Genomic DNA, 26,802 nt, shown 5'->3' on the forward strand with positions numbered 1-26,802 from the left:
TGTTGATTAAAAGTAGTGATAAAAAACTTGAAAACAGAAGAGTAGGTCCTCAAAGAGGAACGTTGTCAGGCCATCGAAGAAGGCAGCTGAGGTGAGTATCGTTCAGGGAAGTGTGAGAGGGACAGTGGAGGAAAGGGCTGTGAAGAGGCCGAGAAAATGGTCTACGAGGTAAATATTGATCATAAATGGCTGCTTCTATGTGCTATGTGATTATGACATTTCTAATGCTGTTGTTATTACTGCTCCTGCTTAACTTGAAATCCCATCACTGGAAGTAGGCATTTTCTAAGAATTGGACTCATTTCAAAACATAGGTGAGGCCATTGAAGGTAGCATGAGTTCAAATTCTTCTGTTCCTCTTTCACCAAAATCTGCAAGAACAGAAATGAGGTTGTTTCATAAAGTTTTACGACATTGGACATGTATAAGAGTATCAATAAATGTAAAAGAGATCTCTCTTACCCATGGCCAGCCATCATCCAAATCATGAATTGCGGCATGAAAATTTGTAGAAAAGCACGTACCACAAGAACTGAGGGTTTGGTTATCTTTGGAGATGATTTATACTGCGACAGCATAAACTGATAGCAAATGAACGTGGGTAGAGAAACGCACAATTTGAGATCAGAGGAAAAAGAGTGTCGTAAGAACTTACAGACAAGGAGCCAGATCCAAATTCCATGTAAGGTCGGTAAGCGGTGAGCGCTTTCGATGCCATTCGGCTGGCTGCATGCACTGTATTAACGCGGAACATTCTTTTCTTCTCGTACCTGTGCATGATGAAGCCATAACAATCAGATTGCAATATGCTCCATTTCTTTTGATAAAAATACTCATCGAACTTTTTGCCAAAAAATCAAAGGTACTTGAATGATCAATATTTAATGTTTATTAATATGATTTCCATTGATGCTAGCAAGCTAAGTGATATGTAGTAATGATTTGTTGCGTTAAATGTGTTTCCATATGATTTTGGCAGCTCTGAAGTTCTGAAACCTCATCAAGTGGTTGGTATTTTTCTCATGAATCCTGGGAAATTCAGTTTTTTTGCTCTAAACTTTACCTTCGAAGCATGGTGGAAATTTCGTTTGACTGTTGAAAATCTAAGCCATTCTTGACGAACTTATCGAGCTCGAGAATAAGTTGGTAGCAGTCCTGCATATGTGATTTGCCAAAACGATTGAGCCTATGAGAACTCATATAGCATATCTTTGAAAAAGCTATTCGTTATTCATAGGTCTCGGTTACTAATCAACAAGGCATTGCTTCTTAGGATGCTGAAATATTAAGGGATGGAGCCTGGTCGTGAATGAATGAACATACCTCAATTGCCATGCAACCCCCTTGCCCCAGATTTGGTTGCATCGGATGAGCAGCATCGCCTAGCAGAGTCACCCTTCCAATCCCCCAGGTGTAGATCATGTCTCTATCATAAATGTCCCTTCGCAGAATCATATCCTCTTGTGTTTCTGATATTAGTTCAACTACTTCCTTGCACCATTGTCCAAACAAATTTAGCAGCCTCTTCTTCTTTCCTGCAGCATTCAAAGACTTTAATTTTTCTGTTGAAGCCAGAATCATTTTTATTGCAAGCATACACATGCGCAGTTCAGAGATTTGCCTCTTGGAGGATCTGTGTTATTAGGAGGCTCCTTGTGGAAAGCATACCATTGTATCTTTCCATTTCCAACATCTGAAGCAACAAAGTACTGGTTCAATCCTAAGAACACCCGATACCTTCAAACCAGACATCACAAACAGTCCCAATATTCATACATATGTCAAACTAAAACTCTACCAAAATCTAATATCGTCGACATGATGAGACCAATTCACGTACCCAATAGAGTCAACATAAGGTGGGACAAAGTTTGCAAGCCCACTATAGCATGTATAATCTGAATATTTTGCATCCTCCTGCCCAAAAAGTTTTGACCGAACCTACATTATCGGCAACACATATACAATTAATGTTAAGAGTATAAATCGAAGAGAGAAATTTATGGAAGAGGAGAAGCGTACTTTTGACCATATGCCATCTGCCCCAACTAAAACATCACCATCATAATGCTGTCCATCCTCAAGGATCACTGTAACCTGTGATTGACCAAAAGATGCCAGGGATCAGTATCTGTGCTTGTTCATGCAGAAATTGAGATTTTAATACATGATCATACCTTGTTAGAATCTTGCATGAAGTCAACAACTTTAGATTTGTTTCTTACTATGTCTAAACCAACACCGTTGAGTAAAATGTCTTGCAATGCCATTCTACATATAACAGAGGTAACAGGGAGTCCTCTCTTCATAGCATGATTCAAGAGATTAAATTTAATAAACCTGCAAAACTTAATCTTAAATATCGATCGATTACAAATGATTAATTTTCCGCTGATCTAGTTATAAAACTGACCAAGAAAACTTTGAATATTTGTTGTGCATCAGCCCACTCATCGCATATCGACTTTCCCAATCAAAGCACAGTGATGCAAATTTTCAAGCAATGAAAGAAAATCTCATTTACTTCTATAATCATTAGCATCCATGAGCTGATACTGCCTTAACAAGATATCAAAATTCATTCAAAGATTTAACCAAAATCTGTAAAGGGATCAACATTTACATACCATTTACCTGAGACGCCATCTGCGACGCCATTGATGCGGTCACCAGTAACACAGCCAGCTTCCATAATTTGCTTTGCAACATTCCCATCAATAGCCTGCAAAACTGCCAAAGCACTACTCAATAATTGAATAGGACCCCTGTGCCTACCCTCCCCTCTTACTGCACTCAAATCCTTCTCAAACACCTTCACATCATATCCTCTATGTTTTGCTGCTAAAGCCAAAACCAATCCCCCTATACCCCCACCAGCAATCAAGATCCTGAGCCTCCTCTTCTCATCCCTCTCTACACATGAATAACCTTGATTAAAGCAACTTCCCCTCTCACACCTGACAACATAGCTGCTTCTTTTGAATCTAAAGTCCACAAAACCAGTATTGCAATTCTTGTAATGGTAACAGCTAGAACTCAGGCAATGAAATGTTGCCATTGGTGATTTGATCAAGAAAGAAAAAAGTTGGTCACTTTTGGCTTTTCTAGCTTGCTTTTTGCACATCAAATGCAAATATATAAAGGTCTGTCGCTGTTTTTGCACCATTTTGGGTGCTGGAGTCAGCATCTAAGATGTGGTCTGATTACAAACCCCACCTGGTACCATGAGAAGTGGCATAACAGGAAGCATAGAAATTGTCCACAAAGCATGTGCAGATGATAGAAGTTTGTGTCCGAAAATAAGACGAAGTGACAAGTAATAATTTAATTTTATTCGTATTAATGCAGGTGTGATCTATATTAAAATATTTTTTCACTAAAAAAGTAAAATAATCCTTTTCCTTTAAAATAAGGTTACGAAGACTTGAATCCTTCACAATTTTTGTTTAGTGTATGTTGTTTTTGGAATCGAGATATGAATAAGTTAAGGGGGCACTAGGCTTGAATTATAGAGTTTTGTTATTTGGATACTTTAAGCCTAGACGACAAACACTTGGGATTACAAAATTTAGCTCGGTTTGATAAATTCATTTAGTAATTTTTTATTTATAATTATAAAATTTAGTTGGCCAATGTAGTAATTTTTTTAATTCAAAATTTAATTTGAATATTGTTTAAATTGAATATGTATGAAAATAATAGCATTTTAATTTATTCATTCTTCAATCCAAACATTAGAGATTATTGATTTTGGGTTAGTTCTTGTAATTATGATGGTATTTTGAATTCAAAATACCATCATAATTACAAGACCTAACCTAAAATCAAACCTTGATTGATAGAGTTTTGCTATTTAAAAAAGAGTTTTGCTATTTAAAAACTTTAAGCGTAGATAATAAAATCTTGTAATTATGATGGTATTTTGAAGACTTTTGAAAGTCTTCAAAATACCATCATAATTACAAGACCTAACCTAAAATCAAGCCTTGATTGATAGAGTTTTGCTATTTAAAAACTTTAAGTGTAGATAATAAACACATGTAATTAGAAAACTTAGCTTTCTTTTACGAGTCAATTTAATTATCTTTTTAATTTAAAACCTAATTTAGATAGTGTTTTACATTAAACTTGTTACCTTTTATAAAACATGTTATTATAAATCAAGACTCATAATTATAATATGCTTGAAGGATTTATCCCAATTGCTTTTATATTTAAAATTCACTATAAAGCAATGTTCTCAGTCTTTGCTAGTAAATACAAATATCACTCCTAAAAAGAAAAAACACTCCTTTTTCAAACAAATCTATCTTGTTCAAATACAGTTGTTTCAAAAGTCATTCAATAAAAAGATATAACCCTTCCAAATGATTGGATCCTTGAAAAAGTAACCACACTAGATATACAACAGCCACTACAACCCAATGTTCAAATAAAAAACATAAACTAGTTTTATGATAGCAAAGTTAAATTGTCTTTCCATCGTCATTCTACAAGTTCTAGATTCTTAAAAGAATCTTCCTCTTCAAGTATAATTGATCTCAGAAGAATTTTCAAAATTCCTTCTGTAATAAATATTTCATATGACACAACTCCTTTTAGACATTCTACTTTAAAAATCCCTTCTACAAGCTTCCAAAATGTTGAGTATACTATAAATATATCAAAACCCATAAATACAAATACTGAACAGTCATCTCCTTCCACAATTCCAACCTTTTCAGCCATAACAGAAAACATTCAAAAGGAGTTGAATGTTTTGACTTTAGATAAACCTTTTATTCTAGATGAAACTCATTTAAAAAATGATTTTTATGGTGATCACAATTTTAAAAAATGATCTTGGTATTTCAAGCATTTCCTCCAACAAAGGAATGATATTCAAAAACAATTTTACAACTTTATTGACTTATATAAAATACAAATTTTATTCTTTGATTGGTTTAAATTACATTATGCGTCTGAACATTATGTTGCATATCTATTTGCATCCATTAAACATGCATGCTCAATTACCACCAGATCCAAAACACTAGTATGGAACCTCGCCAATGGACGACTAGTTGAGTTTGACCATCCACCTTCGAGAAATATCCAACTCACCCACAAAGACCAAAGTGTTGATACAGCCCTGTACAAAATGCTCGGTGAAGACACCCTTACCAATACCAAACATATAATCCAATAAAACAACTTTAGAAATACAAACTTTAACCCTTTAGGCAAACAACCTACCAGACTGGAAAAACAAATACAAAAAATCACTTTTTGTTCGATTGATATCAAAATCTCAATCAACCTTAAACTAAAAAACCTTGTTTTCAAATTATATTAAGTTACCAAGCCAAGCCAAACACAAATCTAAGAGAACCAAATAGACTTCCTCAAAGCCATCAAAACACATTCACAGCACCTTGATAGCTCAACTTTGACCGTTCCAGACACACCTCAAACAACTAACCCTTCAACATCTACAAACCAATCAAATACCCTTCGAACTAGCCCTGTACAAACTTTTGATGCAAAAGCATTTCAAGATCCACCTCTTAACCTAAACAAACTTACTTAGCAACATCCCAAAACAACCATTGCTCCAAATATTTTCATATCTATTAAGCCATCTATCCTAAACCAATATAAATATAATGCTTCTTCCTTTTATAAATAGAACATAAATATAATGCCTCTTTCTTCAAAGGTATATTGATCCTTACCTGTTTGGAAGTTTTAAAGATTTTAGAGTTATGATTGACTTTTTTTTTTCTTTGTTTAGTCATGTCATAAGGAAATGGAAGTGCTGGCAGGAAATCAATTTTTTCTTTGCAATATTCAGATTCAACATCTTCCTTACTCTTAGAGATTGATTTATCATCTTTCTCATAAGATTCAAGAGTAAGTTTTTTAATAACCTTACCACTGTGAAGAGTAGTGATTGATTTGACTTGATCCATCTATTGGCTTTTGGAACTACTTGCATTTGCATTGTATTGCCCTTTGAGATTTTATTGTGGTTGAGATGAAAACTTACCTTTCTCTTGAAAATTAAGAGCAGATGTCAATTATGCAAGAGTATTTTTAAAATTCTTCATGCTTTGAGCAAGTTGAGTATTGATTATTTCTTACTTTTCAATAAATGCATGCAATGTTTCCTCAAGATTTCTTCTAGGAGATGGAGTATAAGGAGGTGCATATCTATAAGAATTTTAAAAATTATGATGTGCTTGAAACGGTGGTTGTGAAGTTTGTGTATAGTTATTATCACTCTTCCAACTAAAATTTAGGTGATTTCTCTAACCAGAGTTATATGTTTACGAGTATGGGTTATAGTTGGGCCATTGAAAACTATTTAAAGCATGAGCATGTTCATAGAGACATACATTATTTAAAAGAAGGCAAATTTGGACAATTATTGGTTGAATGTTCATTTGTTTAATAGATTTGACACACAATATCTTAAACAGACTTTAATTGACCACTCTTTTTTAATTCTAGTACATCGACTTTTCTAGCTAAAGATGTAAACTTGGCTTGGAGGTCATAATCTTCCCTTAGGTTATACATACCTCCACTAGATGTCTGAGGTTGAGTTTTACTTGGTGCCTCATAAATACCTATAATGTTCCAATTTTAAGCATTTTTAGCTAACAAGTCTAAGTACTCCATTGCTTCATCAGGGTCTTTATTTTCAAAAGTTCCATTGCATATCAATTCAACCATTTGCCTATCTCTAGGTGTTAACCCTTCATAAAAATATGAAACCAATCTCCATGTTTCAAAACCATTATGAGGGTAAGTATTAAGCAAGTCTCGATATCTATCCCAATATTGGTAAAATGTTTCTCCTGGTTTTTTAATGGAAGTTATGATTTGTCTTTTGAAAGAGTTTGTTCTCTGAGAAGGGAAAAACTTCTTTAAAAATTGTTGTTGCATTCAAGTACGAATGAATCCAGGTATTAAATTTTATAGTCATGTTTTAGCTTTATCTTTCAATGAAAAAGACAAAAACTTTAATTTGATGGTGTTCATGCTATAATTTGAGTCATTATACGTGTTGCAGACCTCCTCAAATTCCCTTAAATGCAAGTATAGATTTTCTAATTCTAAGCCATGAAAACAAGGTAAAAGTTGAATAATATCTGACTTAAAATTAAAATAAGATGCATCAAGGAGGAAAACTATGCATGATGGTGCACTTGTTCTTATGGGATTCATATGGTCTCTTAGTGTTCTAACACGATTATTCTCATTATGAAGTGATTGGTTATCTTATTTAGCCATATTTTTTAAAAATAATGAGGATACCTTATAAAGTCTACCACTTAATATACGTGACCACACTCTCATGCATGTATAGGAATATAATAAAAGGAAGAAGAAAACAAAAAAAAAAAAAAGAAACAAAACAAAAGAACTAATGTTAGATACAAAAAAAGTGAAAAGTGAAAATAAAATAAATACTATAATTTGTTCAAGAATTTACCTCCCTAGCAATAACGTCAAAACTTTGACACGAATAAAACATTGATGTCTTCTCCCAAGTGCAAGAGTGTCGAAGTAATAAATAACCTGATAAGACCGAGGTTGAATCACAAGAAGGTTATTTGTATAAATTATAAATAATAGCAATACAACAATAGCAGCAGCAACAACAACAACAACAGCTACAACAACAATAATAGTAATAGTAATAGTAATAGTAATAGTAATAGTAGTAGTAGTAATAATAGTAGTAATAATAATAGAAGAAAAAAGAAAAAAAAAAGTTGATAAGAACTTTGATATAGAAGATCAATGTAATGATTAAACAATTATAACAACAAATATCAAGGTTAGAGGATTCACTGATGGTATTTCAAACATATATTGTATAAACTCTTATTATTCAACTCGAAACCACACACAAAGGAGGTTCCAATCGGATTATAAATTGTTAACATGAGTACATTAGTTATCTTATTCGAATAATACTAATACTTGTAAATGTTATCGGGCATTCATAATTGTAACTTATGTTAACAACAAATCAAATTCTTTTCATAGCACAAGTGTAGGTTATGCCATAAGGTTGAGCTATAAAAGTACCAAGTATTTTTTCTACCAATTGTTATACAATATAAATTTAGATTAACCATTTAACAAGCAAAGTATTAAGAGTGAAGAAGATAACAAATACAAAACATGTTATTATCAAACATTAAAGTCCATGTTAAGTTTACACTATATTTATTTTTACACCATTAGTGTAACCTTTTCACCTTAACATAATAAACTTAGCTAAATATAAAGAAAGAGAGAAACATAAATAAATAAGATAAGAACATAAATAAGATAAATGTTAACTGAGTAAAGGAAATGAATTGAAATGCACAAACAAGATATTAATGAAAACAAAACTTAAGTATCATAAAAATATAAAGAGAGAAAGCAAGAGTATGATTTTGATCTGGAAACCAAGATGCCTAAATGCATGGCAAATGCCTCCTTTTATAGGCCAAAATTAGAAATTATTGATTTGATGACTAATTGATAAGTGAGTGGCTAACTCTTGATTTGGTGACAATTCTTATCTTTTCTTGTCTGAATAAAACGTCATTGATAATGTCAGGATTTGAACTAGACCTCCCATGAAAGTCCTAGGAAATTGTTTCAGCTTTTTGGAAAAAAAAATTAAGGTCATTTAGACTTCTAGAACTCAAGATATAGGTTGAACACTAAAGAGTGTCTAGGCTGCAAAACATATTCAGAATTCTTCATTGTTGATATAATTTATACTTGAAAAAGATCTTTTTAAATCTTGGACTCCCATGAAAGTTGTAAGCCTTTGTCTTACCTTTCCATCTATATAAAGTAAACCTAAATATGAGATCTACAGCTCTAGATATGACCCAATTACCGAACAGTGTTCTAGTTTGGACTACACCAGCATCTCTATTCTAAGTTTGGTCATCTCTTTGTCCTTTCAATTTCAATACTTAAACTCATCAATCAATGCTTTCATTTATGTGATAGGCTTGCATTTGAGATGAACATTTACTACAAATTAAAGATATCTTATATTATTAAATATATTATTATAAAATATGCTTTAGTTAATGAGTTATTGATATTTCATTTGCAAAATGATGATATAAAACCTTAATAAAAATACACTTTTAAGTACTAATCATACTTTTGAAAAAGAATTCCAAATTGATGAATTAGTAACTTCAAGTTCTAATTCAGACACCTCAACAAACTCCAAAAAAATTAATATCTTAACTAAAGATCAAGAGTTCATTCTTGAGGCTATTAAAAGATTTGATGATCCTCAGTTACCAAAAACCTACTTAGACAAATAGATTAAGACATTATCAACCAAATATAAAACCTTTACATTAAAGTCTCAAACACAGACCATAATTCTTCAGATACTTTTGAAGAAGAATTCCAAATTGATGAATTAGTAACTTCAAGTTCTAGTTCAGACACCTCAATAAAGTTTAAACAAATTAATATCTTAACTAAAGATTAAGAATTCATTTTTAAGTCTATCAAAAGACTTAATGATCTTCAGTTACAAAAAACCTTTTTAGACAAATTGTTAAACAATTTCAACAAACTAGAAACTTCTCAAAACCACTCTTTAACATATTCTATCTTACCTACAAACAGCACCAACAATTATGACCTTACAAAAATCCTCAATGAAAAGAAATCCAAAACATATCCACCATTCTAGAATTACAAGCTCAAATCAAGACCCTCAAATAGAAGTTACAAACCCTCAAAAAAGTCCAACAAAAAGACTTCACCATCTTACAACATCTTCTTTCTAAAGTTGAGAATCAGTCTGATATTGAGTCTGAACTAGAAGACTAAACCAATGAATCTCAAGCATCACATCATGCACTTACAAACATTAGGCTATGAAAGTGCCAAGTATTTGTTATACCAATTGTTATAGAATATAAATCTACATTAACCATTTAACAAACAAAGTATTAAGAGTAAATAAGATAACAAATACTAAACATGTTAGTATCAAACATTAAAGTCCATGTTGAGTTTACACTATACTTATTTTTATACTATTAATGTAACATTTTCACCTAGACATAATTAACTTAGCTAAACATAATGAAAGAAAAAAACATAAATAAACAAGATAAAATCATAAATAAGATAAAGTTACCAAAGTAAAGGAAAGGAAAGGAGAAGTATAAACAAGATATTAATATAAGTAAAACTTAAGCATTACAATAAAGAGAGAGCAAGAGCATAATCTTGATCTGAAAACCAAGATGTCTAAATCCATGGCAAATACCTTCTTTTATAGGCCAAAATTGAGAACTATTGATTTGATGACTAATTGTTATGTGGGTGACCATATTTTAACTTGGTGATAATCCTTATCTTCTTGTCTACCAAAAATATTATTGCTAACATCAGAATTTGGACAAACTTGAATATAAAAGTTCTAGAAAATTGTCTCAACTTTGCATAAAAAAAAATTGAGGTCATTTGGACTTCTAGAACTCAAGATATGGGCTGAAAACTGAATAGTGTCTGGGCTGTAGGATAGATTCAGACTTCTTTGTTGTTGCTAAGATTTGGACTTCTAAACAGCAAAATCGAGTCTTACCTTGTCATGAAAGTTTTAGGCCTATGTCTTAGTTTTTCATCCATATAATGCAGACCTAAATTCAAGTTCTACAGCTTCAATTATGATCCAATTACCGAACAATGTTCCGGTTTAGACTGCACCAACATCTCTTTTCTAAGTTTGGTCATCTCTTTATCCTTTCAATTTTAGTTCTTAAACTCATCAATCAATCTTTTTATTTATGTAATAGGCCTGCATTTAAAATGAACATTTACCACAAATTAAAGGTATCTTATATTATTAGATATGTTATTATAAAATATACTTTAGTTAAGGAGTTATTGAAACTTCAAGTGCAAAATGATGATATAAAACCATAATAAAAATGCACTTTTAAGTACTAATCACATACCATCATAATATCTTTTCCATAATCAATCACAATAAACTCATTTTTCTGTTCTTAGAAAAATCTAAGACCGGAAATTTACATTTAATCAAAGCATGTTCTATCCATAGTCAATATATTCATACATTGATTCATGGAAAACAATTTCATTTACAAGATTTAAAAAACCATGTTTCTTTTTTTCGTATTGACAAACAATTATAAAATCCAAATTTACAGAAGAAAATTATTGATTTCTATAGTAAGATTGAATAAGTCATTTGTTCAGATTTACCTAATGCTTTCTAAAAAAGAAAACAACACATTGTTGATCTCTATTATGAAGATACTTTTTTAGAAAAACTTATACATATAAAAGCGAGACCAATACAAATGAATGTTGATTTAGAATAGCATGGTAGACTTGAGTTTCAGGATCTAGAGTCTAAAGATCTTATCTAAAAATCCAGATCACCATAGTCATGTGCAGCCTTTTTTATGAATAAAAATGCTGAAATTGAATGGGGCACACCAAAACTTGTAATCAATTACAAGCCTTTAAATTTTGTTTTAAAATAGATTAGGTATCCTGTTCCAAATAAAAAAGATTTATTATAAAAACAACATTCTACATTTATATTTTCCAAATTTGATATGAATTCTAGATTTTAGCAAATTCAGATTGATCCCAAAGATCATTACAAAACTGCATTCACTATTGCTTTTGGCCAGTGTAAGTGGAACTTCATATCTTTTAGCTTAAAAAATACACCATCTGAATTTCAAGATATTATGAATGATATATTTCGTGCACATTCCAAATTCTGCATTGTCTACATAAATGATGCCCTTATTTTTTCTACATCCATTAATCAATATTTTAAACATCTGCATACATTTTTCCATACTGCTAAACAAAATAGTTTGGTTATTTTCAAAACAAAAATTTTTCTATTTCAAACTCGTGTCCGCTTCCTAGGCCATTATATTTGTCAAGGTACTACCATACCTATAAAGAGATCTTTATCTTTTACCAACAAATTCTCTGATAACATCACTAACAAAACCTAATTATATTGGCTTCTGCAATCCTTTCTGTCAAACCAATTAAATCTTGGTATGATGCAGTAGTTGAAGAGGTAAAAGCTACAAAACAATCCCAAATACAATCAAACAAAGTTCAACGCTGGGTTGATTACCTTTTAAACTCGCCAGAATTACTTCTGGCATTACAAAAGGTCTCTTAATAGGCCTCTAGTGACCAAGAGTCACACACAGGTAATATTTTCAAATCCCTTTCAAAACCTTAGGTAGGTTTTCCTCCTTAAAAACCTCTAGTTGTTTTACACACTTAGTAACAAAGTTTTTCTAAATCCAAATCAAAGTGTATTTTTAAAACCTAATTTTAAAATATTTTATCTATGGAAGATAGATTTTACCATAAAAATCCCTCCATTGCCATTTCCAAACTCTTCCATCCAAATTGGCATTACAAACCGTGGGATATTATCAAATCGTAATCATATTATGCTACCATACTAGAAATTACTAGCTTGGTAAAATTCAAACATTTTAAAATTCATCCCGATCATCCTAAACTTGCCTACTCCATATGCATCATACAAAAAAGCATTCATCCCTAAGATTGGCAATGCCCCTTTTCTAAACCAATCTCATTCCCTTTATCCCTTCGTACAACCCTTTAAAATAACAGTTATCAATAGGAATGGTTTAATGCCTTCTTTCTCTAAAATTCCAAGCACAGCCACTCCTGGCTTTTTTATTGCTATAATTCTATGAACACTGTAAAGCTTCCCCTTTGGTTCCTTCAATGGTGGGATTATTTTGGTTGTCCTATTGACATCCTTAAATATCACCCCCTGGTTGAAAATGGCTATATCTATTTTAAACAAAATTTTCAACAAACTCCTTTGAACGTATGTTCTCCTCCTTTTTGGTCTTCTGTATACAATTCTTTATTTCATGGGTATGTTCATGCTTTATGATTACAACCTTATTCAAGGACATCCAGTTCTTATTTGGAAATTCAAAATTAAATGGAGGGATTCTTTTGAGGCAGAATAAAAAAGTTTCAAATTAGCTGTCATGGAATGGTTACAAAAGAATTAACATGCCCTAATCTTTGACCACCTTCCTCAATCAAAATTTCTAGCTCAAAAGGTTCAAACAGCAACTCTCATTGTCTCTATAAAAACTGAATTGGAATATCTCTAGATCATGTAAGGAATCATACAAAGCCAAGAACCTAAAGCAATCCCGTCAAATTTCAGCTCCTTTAATTCATACTCTCCTATTCTTTCCCTTGGAGATGATAATAAAGATGACTGCTTTACCATCCTACCACCTATCAAGCACTAAAGTCTGTCGGTAGAAGATGATAAAGAACTTTCAATGCATGGATCCTCCACTTAAAAAAATGTATCTCCTAATTCTAAAAGGTGTCACCTATTTACAAAAGTTATTCCCCACTCATACAAAAAAATAACTTTTAGTGCAAAGTTAGAGCTCTCCAGGTTATCATTTTCTATAGAAGAAGACTCTGGTCTTTGAAGAAGGCAGAACTAGAGGTGACAACATCAAACTTCTCTATAGAAGAGTTCTTATTTTTTGTAAACAAGACATTGTATCAATTTACATTATCTTTATAAACACATTCATTTTCGTGTAATCCATATCTCCAAACAATATCTTTTGTATTGAAGTAATACAAAATTTCAAGGTTCATTTCTTTAAACCTATCAAGCCTTTACATGTGTATATTTATATTTCTTCTAAATATTCTGCAAAATTAAGCATGCTCTGTGTTTGATCAAGGATCCTGATATTGCTGGTCTTTCCTTTTTCATTTGCATTATAAAACACTTTTTTTTTTAATTTAAATTTAGTATATTAGTTGGAAACCTTTGACCTGACGACTACTACTCCAAAGGATAGCTAAGCTATTATGGTTGAGATGTAATAACGCCATGTACTAAGTTTATTCCTTTGCTTCTGTTACTCTCATTTTGGTGTGTGTGTGTGTGTATGTGTGTGTGTGATGCCATTTTAATCTATCCATCTTGCAAATCGAACCTTAGGCATTATTGATTTCGAGTTAGGTCTTCTAATTATGATTGTAATTTGAAGACTTAAGACACACTAGTTATTTTACTTGTGCTTTGTTGTGGGTTATATATTTGTTTTGAAAAAATTGGATATGTAAGTTATTTTTGTGTGTTTTATTATATAAAATAATTCAAAGTGTAATTCAAAAGGCTGATACAATCATCTAATTAAATAAATCAATAATCATCTATGTAAATAAATAAAAAAATTATTAACAATAATTAAAAGTGAAAATAAAAAAAATAAGAAATAGATATAGGTTAAGATATTTGATTCTGAAAAATAAGATATTTACCTAGTTGTGTTTACTAAATTTATTTATTAGAATCAATAAAACATAATAGAAATAAACATACACTTGAAACTGATTAAATAAAATAAAAAAAATATTATTCAAGGTTGAATATGTTAGAAATATTATCTAAAAATAATTTTTTTTATTTTTTAAAATACATTTCACCAATAAAAATAAAAGCAAAAAAATTATAGATGAATCAAATATCTTCAAAAATTAAATACATAAAAAATAATTTCTTTTAAAAAAACCCTTTACTAAAAAGACTTGCAAAAAATATGGTTTAAATCATGAGACTGAGATAAACTAATAGAAAAGAAACTAAAAATAACTACAAAACCAATTTTCTTTTTTTTTAAAATAATATAGAATGATGAAATTACAAAAAAAATAAGATAAAAAAGTCAAATCACATTAACTTTTTAAGCATGTGACCCAAGTCATTAGATTAGAAGAAACACAAAAAAAATCACAAATTCCAATCCTAAGCAAATCAATTATCCAAGGGTCAAGGAAATATATGAAGGTGAAAATAACAAAATCCAATTATATATATATATATATAAGGTGAAAATCAAAATAAAAAATAAATTACAAGGGAACATCAATTTTTAAATTAAAGGGTTAAATTGAAAAAAATAATATACCATAAACTTTGGTTGGAGGATGAAAATATAAAACTTTAACTAAAGGGTTAAGGGGAAAAAAAAACTAGAAATCAAAATAATAAGGATCGAATTGGTAAAAATAATATATGATAAATTATAATGAAATAACTAAATTGAAAACAAGTAAAACTTTTATGAAAAGGTTAAGAACAAAAATCAGAAATCAAAGAATAAAAAATGAAATTGAAATACCAAAAATAAAAAGGATAAACATGTACTTTTTTGGATATAAAAGAGAGAAAAAAGAAAAAAAAATGATTATTAGTGACAAATTGTCCATCAGTCACCTTCACGTACAACACCAGGAGGGAGAAAACATGTTGGCACTTCCATCACCATGGTGGAATGGCAAGTCTGGCCACTCGAAGACATCACATGTGTCGTCGAAATGGCATAAGCACCTCTCATACACTGATATATGATGAGCACGCATCACAAGCTTTTTTGAATAAAAAATCAATTATTCAACAGTTTTACTTATTTTTACTTTGGGGTAAATAAATTATTTTACTATTTAAAAAATTTGGGAAAGACATATATACCCTTTAATAATATTTTAATGATCAATGGGTCCTTGAAAAAGACCAAATTAACCCCAGCATAAAGGCCATTTCTTTGACTAAAGTTTAAAATAAATAATTTTACTATATTAATCCATGGTTATTTGTGTCTAATATTATAGTAAAAAACCAACACCTTACACACACACACACACACACACGTGTGCGCCCTAATTGCTTGATTTTTTATTCAGCTAAAAAGTAAAATTGGTATTGTTTTGATAATAATAATAATAATAATAATAATAATAGAGTAAAAACTTAAGGAGCTTTAACTTGATGTTCCCCTAATTAATTGTGTCCTTGATCAACCCTAGATTTTGACTCCGTCAAGCTAGGTCATTTCTTCCCCTATATTTTGGGACTCATCTCGTCTTAGGCATTGAGTTACAGGGTTCACGAGTAAACCCACTTAGTTAAGTTGGGTTTTTCAATAATTTCTTTTATTTTTATTTTTTATGTTCTTTAAGATTAATATTTTTTTTTTAATTTCATCCCTCAATATTTAGTTTATTGAGATTCTTGAACCATTATGTTTTTTTGAATTTGTCTTTTATAAAATAATCTCATTCTGATGATCGAGGTCATGAGTTTGAAGAATTATTTTTAGTAACTTTGTCATTTTCTTAAACCCTTTTTTTATTTTTTTTAATTTAGTTTGATTTTTCAATATTTGATTAATTCTGAATCATCCTTTATTATTATTTCTTTAATTTCCTTCCTGTAGGGTTATCCTGATCCCATGTCCCAAGTCATAAATTTGGTGGGTTAACCTGGTTTGATACGGATCTTTTTTTAATATTTTTCTATAATTTTAGCAATCTCTCATTTTTTTCAATTTGTTTATAGTTGTTGCTTTTTTTATTTATTCATTTTACCCGAGCTAATTGACTATTCCACGACTGACAATATGAAATTGAGATTAAAAAAAAAAAGAATTTATAAAGAAGGACCTACTAAAAAAAGACCAAAGTTCAATAAAAAAAGATTAAAAAAAGGAGCTAACTCGGGTTAAATTTACTTACCCGTTCTCAAGATAATTTAATAGAAAGAAAGCTAAAATTGACAAAGATCAAGAGCCAATAATTTAATGTCAAATGATAAAAAAAATTTTAAAAAAAAATCAATGTCATGAAACGAAAGTTGAGGAAAAAAAACTTGAGTCAACCAAGGCTAACTCAACTAACCTATTACCCATGACATAAGATTTGGATTAAATAATAAACTTTCAAAAGAAAGATCTAGCAAAAAGACCTAATTTAAATAAATTTGTTTTTGAAAAACTAATTTGGGCTAACTTGACTAATCCGCATTTAGCATAACCCGATATAAAAAAAATAAAAAAAAATCACAAAGCTCAAGGGCCAATAATATAATGCCAAAGGATAAAATTGAAAAAAAAAACCAAACTCATAAAAAGTATAGGAAAAAAAAAATTTGAGTCAACCTAGGTTAATTCGAATTAACCTGTTACTCAGGATATAAGATCGAGATAATTTAACAAAAAAAAAGTAGAACAAACAATGAAGTCAAGGGTCTAATAACCAAATGTCAAATGATGAATTTACAAAAAAAAAAAATTAATTTTTAATAAACAACCCCCAAAAAGGCTGAACATAATTGAGCTCGGGTCATAAGATAGAGATTACTCTACAGGAATGCAATCATAAAAAAATAATAAAGTAAAATTCTCAACTATAAAACAATTTAAAACTCAAACAATATGGACCAAATATGGAATAAAAACAAAATGAAAGAAAATAATTAGTGGCTAAATTGAAAGAATGAGGATCGAAATTAGATAAGAAACCTAAATGAAATAAGATGATGAGGGAAAAAAAGATAAATCAAGAAAATGATAAGAAAATAGCAATCAAAAGAATAAGCACTAAAATAAAATTAAGAAAACAAAAGCAATAAAATGGTAAGAGAAAAAATAATAAAATAAATAAAACATAGAAAAAAAATCAAAAGTAGGGGGATCAAATTAAATATAGAAATCAAATGGAATAAAAATATTCAAGGATGAAATTGAAAAAAAAGCTAAACTTCAAAAATCATAAAAAGCAATGTCGCACGTGTACAACGTCGCGACGATTGAAACAACCAAAAGATTAATGTCTTCTCCTAAGTGTAGGAGTGTTGAAGTAATAAATAACCCTACAAGATCGGGTTCGAATCACATGGAGGTTAACTATATAAATTACAAATAATAATAATAATAATCATAATCATAATAATAAGTTAAAGAGGACTTTGAGATGTAAAATCAATGTGAGGATTAAACAATGATAAAAATAAATATCAAGGTTAAAAGATTCAATAATGGTATTAAAAATAAATATAATATAAACTCTTTTTATTATTCAACTAGAAACCACGCACAAAGAAGGCTCAAATCGGATGATTTATCATTAATAACTCGTTATAAATTGTTAATATGATCATATTAATTATCTTACTTAAGTAACACCAAACTTTTTCATAAATTTATGATGTTAACTTATGTTAATAACAAATCAAGTTCCTTTCATAGCATATATGTAATTTATACCATATGGTTAACTATAAAAGTGTCAAGCATTTGTTATACCAAGTGTTATACAACACAAATCTAGATTAACCATTTAACAAGTAATGTATTAAGAATTAATAAAATAAAAATGATAAGGCATGTTAATAGCAAGTTATTTAGGATATAATTATTGAAGTTCATATTGAGTTTATAATATATTTATTCTAACACCATTAGTGAAACCTTTTAACCTTGACATAATAAACTTAGCTAAACATAATAAAGAAGAAAAACATAAATAAATAAGAGGAGAACATGATTATATTAATATAGTAAAGAAAATGAAATGCATAAATAAAAAATTAATGAAAGTTAAACTTAAGCATTATATATATACAGCAAGAACATGATCTTGATCTAAAAATCAAGATATCTAAATGCATGTTAAATTATTTAGTAATTAAAAGTACATTTTTATCAAGATTTTATATCATCATTTTGCACTAGAATATGTTTTATAATAACATATTTAATAAATATAAAATACCTTTAATTTATGGTAAATGTTTATCTTAAATGCAGGTCTATCACATAATTAAAAGGATTAATTGATGAGTTTAACTTCTAAAATTTGGAAGACAAGAAGAGAGCCAAGTTTAGAAAATAAATGTTGGCTCAATTCAAACTAAAACACTATTCGGTCATTGGATCATAACTGGAGCTGTAGAACTTGGATTTAGGATTGCTTTATATAGATAGAAAGTTAAGACATAGGTATAAAACTTTCATAAAGAATCTAAAATTCAAAAAGGCAATTTTTAAGTTCAAATTATAGCGATAATGAAAAAGTCTAAATCTGTCCTATCACTCAGACACTGTTCAATGTTCAGCTCATATCTCGAATTCTAAAAATTCAAATGACTTTTTTTTTTATTGAAAAACTGAGATAATTTCCTTAAATATTTTGTTTAAGGATAAAAATGTTATTTTATTGTTTAAATGATAGAAAAATATATTTAAAAAACAATAATAACTTTTTATTTATTTATTTTTATCATGGAGCAAAACAATCGTTTACATTGCAGTGGATCCCCACGCTGTGTTAAAGCTGTACGCTGTGTTAAAGCTGTACTAGAATACATTATTGTATTATATTAACCATGATGATTATTCAAAGCTGTAGATTCTTATCAAACTCATTAATCTAAAAGGGCGTCAGTACCAAAAAAAAAATTTAAGTAATGAAAAAGAAACTTTTTTTAAAAAAGAAAAACATTAATTCCAGATTGATTTTTTAAAAACCCTGTCGGAAGCAGGTGCACCTTTGTGGTCCATGGTCAAGACCAAGTAAAAAGGGGAAGGAGCAGATTCATGAACTTCTAATTTTTCAAAGCAAGAATTTGTGAAGACAGGACAACAAATACAATGTTATGAGTTATTCTTCCACATGTAAAAGTGACCCGTATTTTGTTGCGACTCGAAGGCCACTTTCCCAGCAGAAGGTGGCAGATGATAGCTGAGGCGCAGGGAGAGCATGATTGCTTCTCCTTTATTCTCTTTTATTGGTGCCCCTTGGAGAAGATCATAAGTGGGATATGACAGGGTTCCGTGACTTATCCCACTTCCTCAGCACACTTTCACACCCCCGAGTGTTTTTTCGACAGACATTAGCGCATCCACCTTTTTAAAAAAAGTCAATACAAGTAAATTTTGATAGGGTAAGCCAGGAAGAAGAAAAATGATTTCATTCATTGGGTTACAGCAATGAGAAGCAGTCACTTTCAACAGGCGAGAACACAAATTAATCAAAAAGGGGCAAAATTTATACATTATAGCACGCTAGATACTGATCAACAAATAATGTTACACATTGAAAGAGTGACTATTTTTACTGTTACCAAAGAAATTCTCACCTGGCTACAACAATTTGATTCCTACAGTAATACCTATATCCTACACCAACCCTAACCAAAAGCCCTTCCATGTCGGGGAACAATATATAATTCTGGTAAGGTTTTATACAAAAAAGGCGGACATTCTTCAAGTCAGATCACTGTCTCTCTACCACTGCATGAGTCACTGCTACACCATTATCTGATTTTGTCATTCTCTCTCCAATGCCTGCCCGTAACGGCGGCCACCTTCATCTGTTTCCAAGAAAATTACCGAAAATAGGAATTCGATAAATAGGATGAAGTTCTACAGAGAGTACAGCTGCACTAATATATCCAGGAATGCATATGCCCGTTTCCAAAACATGTATGAGCTAAGCATTCATGAAGCAAGAGACCATTTTATCCACTATTATAGAAATTCTATAATTACTACTTATTTGACTGGGTGAATATAATATTAGTGACTTCAGAAAAAGCAAAAAGGGAAAGTATGTGATTCAAATGCTGTGTACCGATGGCACCCATATCAGCATAGAATGGGATTGCCACCCTAATCCTGTGTTTGGTAAACATAGAATTGACAACTGCGAAATAAACAGCAGAGAAAAATTTGACCATTAGAGATTGCACACAGGGTAGTATGTCTTATTCCCAACCACTGGGTCCAGGATGATGCCAAAGACTGAAGCTCAGTCCACGCAACAGCTTTGAGACAGCCTAAGTAAAAAGTTCATATTTAACCTCAAGAGAGATATGAACAAGAGGCGTATGGTCATCTGAATCATATGTTGCCCCAAAAGCCTCTACTTGTTCAAGAATCAGACGATGACTATTCATTTTGGCAACTATGGAGTCATATCATGTCAAATTTTCTTGGGAAGCACCCAACAATTATTAAGCAATCTTTAAAATGACTGACATGAAGCAAAGTCTAGAGAAAGATACAAGATGGAATCATACATACCACTTTCACCATCAGAAATATCAGCGAGCCTTGAAATTGCATCTACTAGTGCTTGTTCATGATCCTGCTTTGAGAAAATTAACCACTCAGATAAACAAATAGATAAATATGCTGGGAAATGTGGAAAAGGAATAGGGAACAGACAAAAGAATCCACCAAGCTTTTTGTCTGACCTTCAATACTTTCTTTGCTTTCTCAATCTCAAGAGGATCAGGATGATTTACATTGAAAACTCTCTCTACCTGTTCAAATTTTCCGCTGATTAAATAACCTGTGGGAAAAGTTACAGATTTTGAATTCCTCGTATCCATCAACATGGTTTCACATACCTCCCTGATTAGAGAATCTGTATGAAGAATTTGTATATCATCGGGCACCTTCTTTCCAATCCCATTTTGTGAAGGCAACAACTCTTTCCTGGATTGACCTTTGGTAACCCCTCTACCTCTTCCAGGACCAGGACCAGGACCACCATCCCGGCCCATTGACCTATTTATCCCATGCCCTGAACTAACATAATTGCCACGATGAGAGATTCCAGGGTCTTCATCTACCCATTGGATATCCTCAGGAGAGATCTGAAAGAAACAGATTGTCAGTTAATGGAAGTTAAAACAGAAACTACCTTTTTTCTCATGGTCTAAACATTTTATCCCAAATTGAATAGTTGTACCATGCACCATATTTGGAATTGCCTTCTCAAAGCAAAGAATTTATCTAAGTGCATGCTAAGAAGGTCTTAAAATTTTGATAAAAAGTAACAGTTAAAGCACAACAATTACAAAACACTTCCATTCACACTTCAAATATGTCTCTCCCACTCCAAAAACATAATTAAAGTGCAACCTACTTTTCATTTCTTTTTCATCAGTGACAAGTCCTACAATATAAAAGCTTCAGGATAATTCGGACATACAGTTTTACAATGCTAAATTGCAGCACCAAAGCACGAGCCATATAAGAAACAAAACAAGAAAAATAAATAAAATAAAAGAATCAATAGGTCCTATGGACAAAGCAACAGATATACCTCTGAGAGATTAACCCATTCCCATGTCTCATTTGCTGTTCCCATATCATACACCAGAGCATGCCGCCCCTAACAAAAACTATAAGTGAGCTATATAACCTGTTGAAAACAAATTATGCCAAAAATCAATACTAATAAATACCTCAATTGGGTTGAAGTCAGTTATAACAGCCTCATAAAAGTGATTATCATCAGGCCACCTTGTTTTGACTCTCTTCCCAATATATTGATCGGCTCCTTCAGTAACAGCACCAGAAGATAGTCTATTAGCAACTTGACCTCTTCCAGATGGACCTGAGGATGGGTATGGAATGGACTTCATTGAAGAAGCACCAGGTAAACCCTGAGAAATGGAAAAAAGAAGCTTTAAGGAAATAGACATAAATGAGTACAATTTGCCAGCTTTTGTATCTCAATTCATGTCTAACAAATTTTCACTCACGGGTTTTTGCTTCTTGCCCTTGGGTCCTGTTACCGGTCCACGTTTAGCAGCAGATGAAGATGGCTGGTGTGATGCAGAAACTGGTTGTGGGTGAAAAGATGGAGATGGCCCACCAAAGGATTGAGAAGGAATTGATGAGGTCATCTTCTGTTTCTTACGAGAAGCAGAGACGGTAGGACTAGGTATTGGATCATGAACAGCTTGACCTGTAGTGAGCATTCCAGATTGATGCCCACCTGCCTGTCTCCATTCCCTAATGGCATTACCCAAAATCATACACATTAAAGAAAAAGGAGACTAATACTTGCTCTGATCTAACCAAAGGGGTTTCACTTGGTAAGTAAAAAATAAAATTGCTTCATCATCCTATCATACCTTATCCTCCTTATTACATCATCTGCATTAACCCGGGCAAGAAGCTCTCTGTGCTCCTCATTAGACAATCTCAATTCCTTTCTAAGCTCTGTTATCAAGCTTTCTTTCTCCTGAAGAAAATACATTTCATGTAGCAGTCATTTAAACCTGGTCAGACAAATTTAAAGCTATTAGAACTCACGATAATTAGATTACAAGAAGTACCCAAGTAATGGCATCAGCTTGTGCTTTAAAGGCTCTTAGAACTGAACTGTATGCTTCTTGCTCAAGTTGGTGAATTTGAGTCTCCATATCAGTTTCACCATACATTCTAGAATAAGGGACTGAACCTCCAACCGGTCTTCCATTCCCAGCCACACGACCCCCTCTGGGGATTCTGTTTTGATGTGATGGAGGAAGATCATCATCAGTTCCTGAAATCAAGCAAAGCAAAAAATAAGACTATAAAAACCCATGACAACAGGATTGCAAATTGATCAGAATTTTCAACAACAAAAATAAAGAGTTGATTGCACACAAATGACTTAACAGAGGCTATTCATTGAAAGTGCAAGGTCCATGGACAAAGCCTTTCACAACTAGAGACATCACAACATGACTTCCTTGATGCCTGGTGCCCTCGTGTCTAAAGATTCAATATTTCCAGTACATTTTTGGCAACTTGTACCTCTAACAACTTTGTTTGGATTTTCACATGACCCCATAATCACTTAACTGCAATGGGTTTTCTATACCATTCAGTACCAAGTTTATTGAAAAACAAATTCTATGCCTTGCCTTATAGACCAATTAATGGCAAGGTATGCAAAATTTAAAGCCCATATTATACTTACTTCATTGGTAGCACAAAATTCCAGATGAAAGTTGTATCAAGGGAACCTCCAGGAGGTATGAAACTCAGATTTAAAGAAAATTTTGATGAACAGAGTACTAACACTATAATAGAAACCCAAAATTAGGGAACAAAATCCATGTTTAGAGTGTAATCAAAGGCATGTTAAGGAAAATATATGGGGTTTTCAGTAACTTGAACATTTACCTTCAACATTATTCAAAAGCAAACAAAATGGTGATAGAAATAATCAACAAAGTGCAGCATTTCATCTACTCTCTCTATAACATGTACAAGCTACAACTCCAAAGATAGAAAGTTAAGAGTCTTTAAATGCTTCAAGCTTGCTAATTACAACTTGAGTTTCAAACTTCAACACTCGAAAGAAAATTCAAGAACACTCAAAACACTGCTGCCCATCACGAACATCCAACAAATTTAACTTACAAAAGCACAACTTGCTAAAAATATACCTTCAATAGTACAGTTTTCCACTTAACTTCAATAAATTAACAATCCAACACCAATCAGAATTACTATCACCCATCAATATTGCCCAAATGATTCCAATTCAAAAATAATTTTTTAAAAAAAAAAACAATATCTTTCAAAAAGAAATTCTACAACAAATCCCTGACGTCATATCTCAAAATCCCAACTTTTTCCTCCAAGAAAACCCAAAAAGCCTCGATTTTAAAATCCGCATTAAAACTCCACAGTTTAAATCAAGATTTCAAGAAAACCCTAACCCTCATCGATAAAAAATCATTACATAACCCTAGAGAATTAACAAAAAACCATATACAGAAACACAAAAAGGTTTGATCTTTGTAGATAAAAGCTCACCACTGCTATCGTAAGGCTCGTAATCCATAGCCGGCTTCGACACCGAAAACAACACTGCTTAAGCTCAGCGCCACCCCCAGAAAACCCTAAATTTCAAAGCCACCAGTGGGATTTGACTCCAGGGATTTTAGAGGTCCAAAAAATTAGCTTAGAAACTGATTACAATAACGTTGAAGATGCAGAAACTTGAAAGATTTCTCTTACTCTTTAGCTGAATGACAGACTTTGAGCTTGCAAACAATGATTTTGATATTTTGTTTTTCCTTTTTTCTTATTTTTTTTTCAAAAATTAAAAAATTAAAAAACGGACTTCAAATAAGTTATTAAATGGGTTTTTTTCTTTCATAAGTTTATAGTGGGGTTTTGAGATCCGTTACTTTAAATATATTTCTTTGTCATGTAATAAGGTGCCATGTGCTTGCTGTGATCCTCAATCAGGCACAATAATTTGGTCTGAAATTCCTAGCCCAAGTTAAATTGACTGTATGGGGATTTTGTTGAATCTCTTGGGTGTTGAATTTGAAGTCCATATCATGATTATCTACGGGTGGAAGTACGATGATTTTATCAGAGCCCGAGGGTTCAATTTTTATTTTTTATAAAAATTATTATAAAAAATTATTTTTTTTAATATTAATAATAATTTTGTTAATTTTTAATTATTGTATTAATAATATTAAATGTAATAAAAATAATAATATTTATATCACAAATAATTATATAAATTTTTTTAATGATAATTATAGCACAAATAATAATATCTTTTATATCAATATTTTGAGTTATAATAATAATAACTATAATTATAATATAAATAATATTATTTTTTTATCTAAATACTTTAAATTATAAGAAAAATAATAATATTAATAACATATATTATTATATTAATATATATGAATGGGTGTAGACGCATCCAAACTAATTTGGGGTTGGGCGATCCTCCACACCTATCTTGGGTGCGTCTACACCTAACTTGGGTGTGGGTGAACACATGTTTAAACCCAACTTGAGGTTGGGTGTGGACACATTTAGACCTAACTTAGGTGTAGGCGTGATTGTGTGCCCCAAGTTGAGGTTTGACGTGGACGTATCCAGACCCAACTTGGGGTTGAACGTGGACGCCTCTAAACCCAACTTGGGTGTGGGCATGATTGTGTGTCCTAATTTGGGGTTAAACATGGACGCGTCCAGACCTAACTTGAGTTTGGGCATGGACATGTCCAGGACCAATTTCGGGTTTATGCATGATTAGTACTTAAAAATGTATTTTTATTAAGGTTTTATATCATCATTTTGCACTTGAAGTATCAATAACTCCTTAACTAAAGCATGTTTTATAATAACATATCTAATAATATAAGATATCTTTTATTTATGGTAAATGTTCATTTTAAATGTAAGCTTATCACATAAATGAAAAGATTGATTAATGAGTTTAAGAACTGAAATTGAAATGACAAAAAGATGGTTAAACTTAAAAAAGAGATGCTGGTGTCGTCCAAACCGGAATACTGTTTGGTAATTGGGTTATATTTGGAGTTGTAGATCTCGGATTTAGATCTACTTTATATGGATGGAAAAGTAAGACATATGCCTACAACTTTCATTAGAGCCCAAGATTTAAAAAAGTTATTTTCAAGTCCAAATTGTAGCAACAACGAATAAGTCCGAATCTATCTTACAACCCAAACACTATTCAATGTTTAGCCCATATCTAAAGTTTTAGAAGTTGCAATAACCTCCATTTTTTTTCCTGGAAAGCTGAGACAATTTCCTACAACTTTTATATTTTTAAGTGGTTCCAATTCTGACATTATTAATGATGTTTTGGGCAGACAAGAGAAGATAAAAATTGTCACCAAGTCAAGAGTTTGTCACCCACTCATCAATTAGTCATCAAATCAATACTTTCTAATTTTGGCCTATAAAAAGAGGCATTTGCCATGCATTTAGGCATCTTGATTTCTAGATCAAGATCATGCTTTTGTTTTCTCTCTTTGTATTTTTGTAATACTTAAGTTTTGCTTTCATTAATATCTTGTTTATGCCTTTCATTTCTTTTCTTTTACTTAGTTAACTTTTATCTTATTTATATTCTTATCTTGTTTATCTATATTTCTCTCTTTCATTTTGTTTAGCTAAGTTTATTATGTCAAGGTGAAAAGGTTACACTAATGGTGTAAGAATAAGTATAGTGTAAACTCAATATGGACTTTAATGTTTGATACTAACATGTTTTATATTTGTTATCTTATTCACTCTTTAATACTTTCCTTGTTAA

The 26,802-nt window shown here is 31.3% G+C and overlaps 2 protein-coding genes across 3 annotated transcripts; both read right to left on the reverse strand.

Moving 5' to 3' along the window:
* Positions 1-169: 169 nt before the first annotated feature.
* LOC105109333 (zeaxanthin epoxidase, chloroplastic-like) lies at positions 170-3,282 on the reverse strand. 2 transcript variants are annotated; one of them, XM_011004023.1, is made up of 10 exons: positions 2,628-3,282; positions 2,178-2,340; positions 2,023-2,097; positions 1,841-1,941; positions 1,622-1,737; positions 1,324-1,535; positions 1,064-1,155; positions 656-770; positions 463-566; positions 170-371 (listed from the first exon to the last, which is right to left on the reverse strand). In XM_011004023.1, the coding sequence occupies exons 1-10, from the start codon at positions 3,185-3,187 to the stop codon at positions 362-364; spliced, it is 1,548 nt and encodes a 515-aa protein (XP_011002325.1). In that variant the 5' UTR covers positions 3,188-3,282; the 3' UTR covers positions 170-361. The 2 variants fall into 2 exon arrangements, with proteins under 2 accessions (XP_011002325.1, XP_011002324.1); XM_011004022.1 differs by having other exon boundaries at positions 463-581.
* Positions 3,283-19,865: 16,583 nt separating this feature from the next.
* On the reverse strand, positions 19,866-24,843 carry LOC105109334 (uncharacterized). The gene is made up of 10 exons (XM_011004024.1): positions 24,519-24,843; positions 23,045-23,253; positions 22,841-22,950; positions 22,466-22,718; positions 22,166-22,366; positions 22,024-22,092; positions 21,323-21,571; positions 21,167-21,235; positions 20,994-21,057; positions 19,866-20,281 (listed from the first exon to the last, which is right to left on the reverse strand). Exons 1-10 carry the CDS (start codon positions 24,544-24,546, stop codon positions 20,238-20,240), a joined length of 1,296 nt encoding a protein of 431 aa, XP_011002326.1. The 5' UTR covers positions 24,547-24,843; the 3' UTR covers positions 19,866-20,237.
* Positions 24,844-26,802: the final 1,959 nt, after the last annotated feature.

The sequence above is a fragment of the Populus euphratica genome, unplaced genomic scaffold, assembly GCF_000495115.2.
Source record: "Populus euphratica unplaced genomic scaffold, PopEup_1.0 scaffold438.1, whole genome shotgun sequence".
NCBI classification, from domain to species: Eukaryota; Viridiplantae; Streptophyta; class Magnoliopsida; order Malpighiales; family Salicaceae; genus Populus; species Populus euphratica.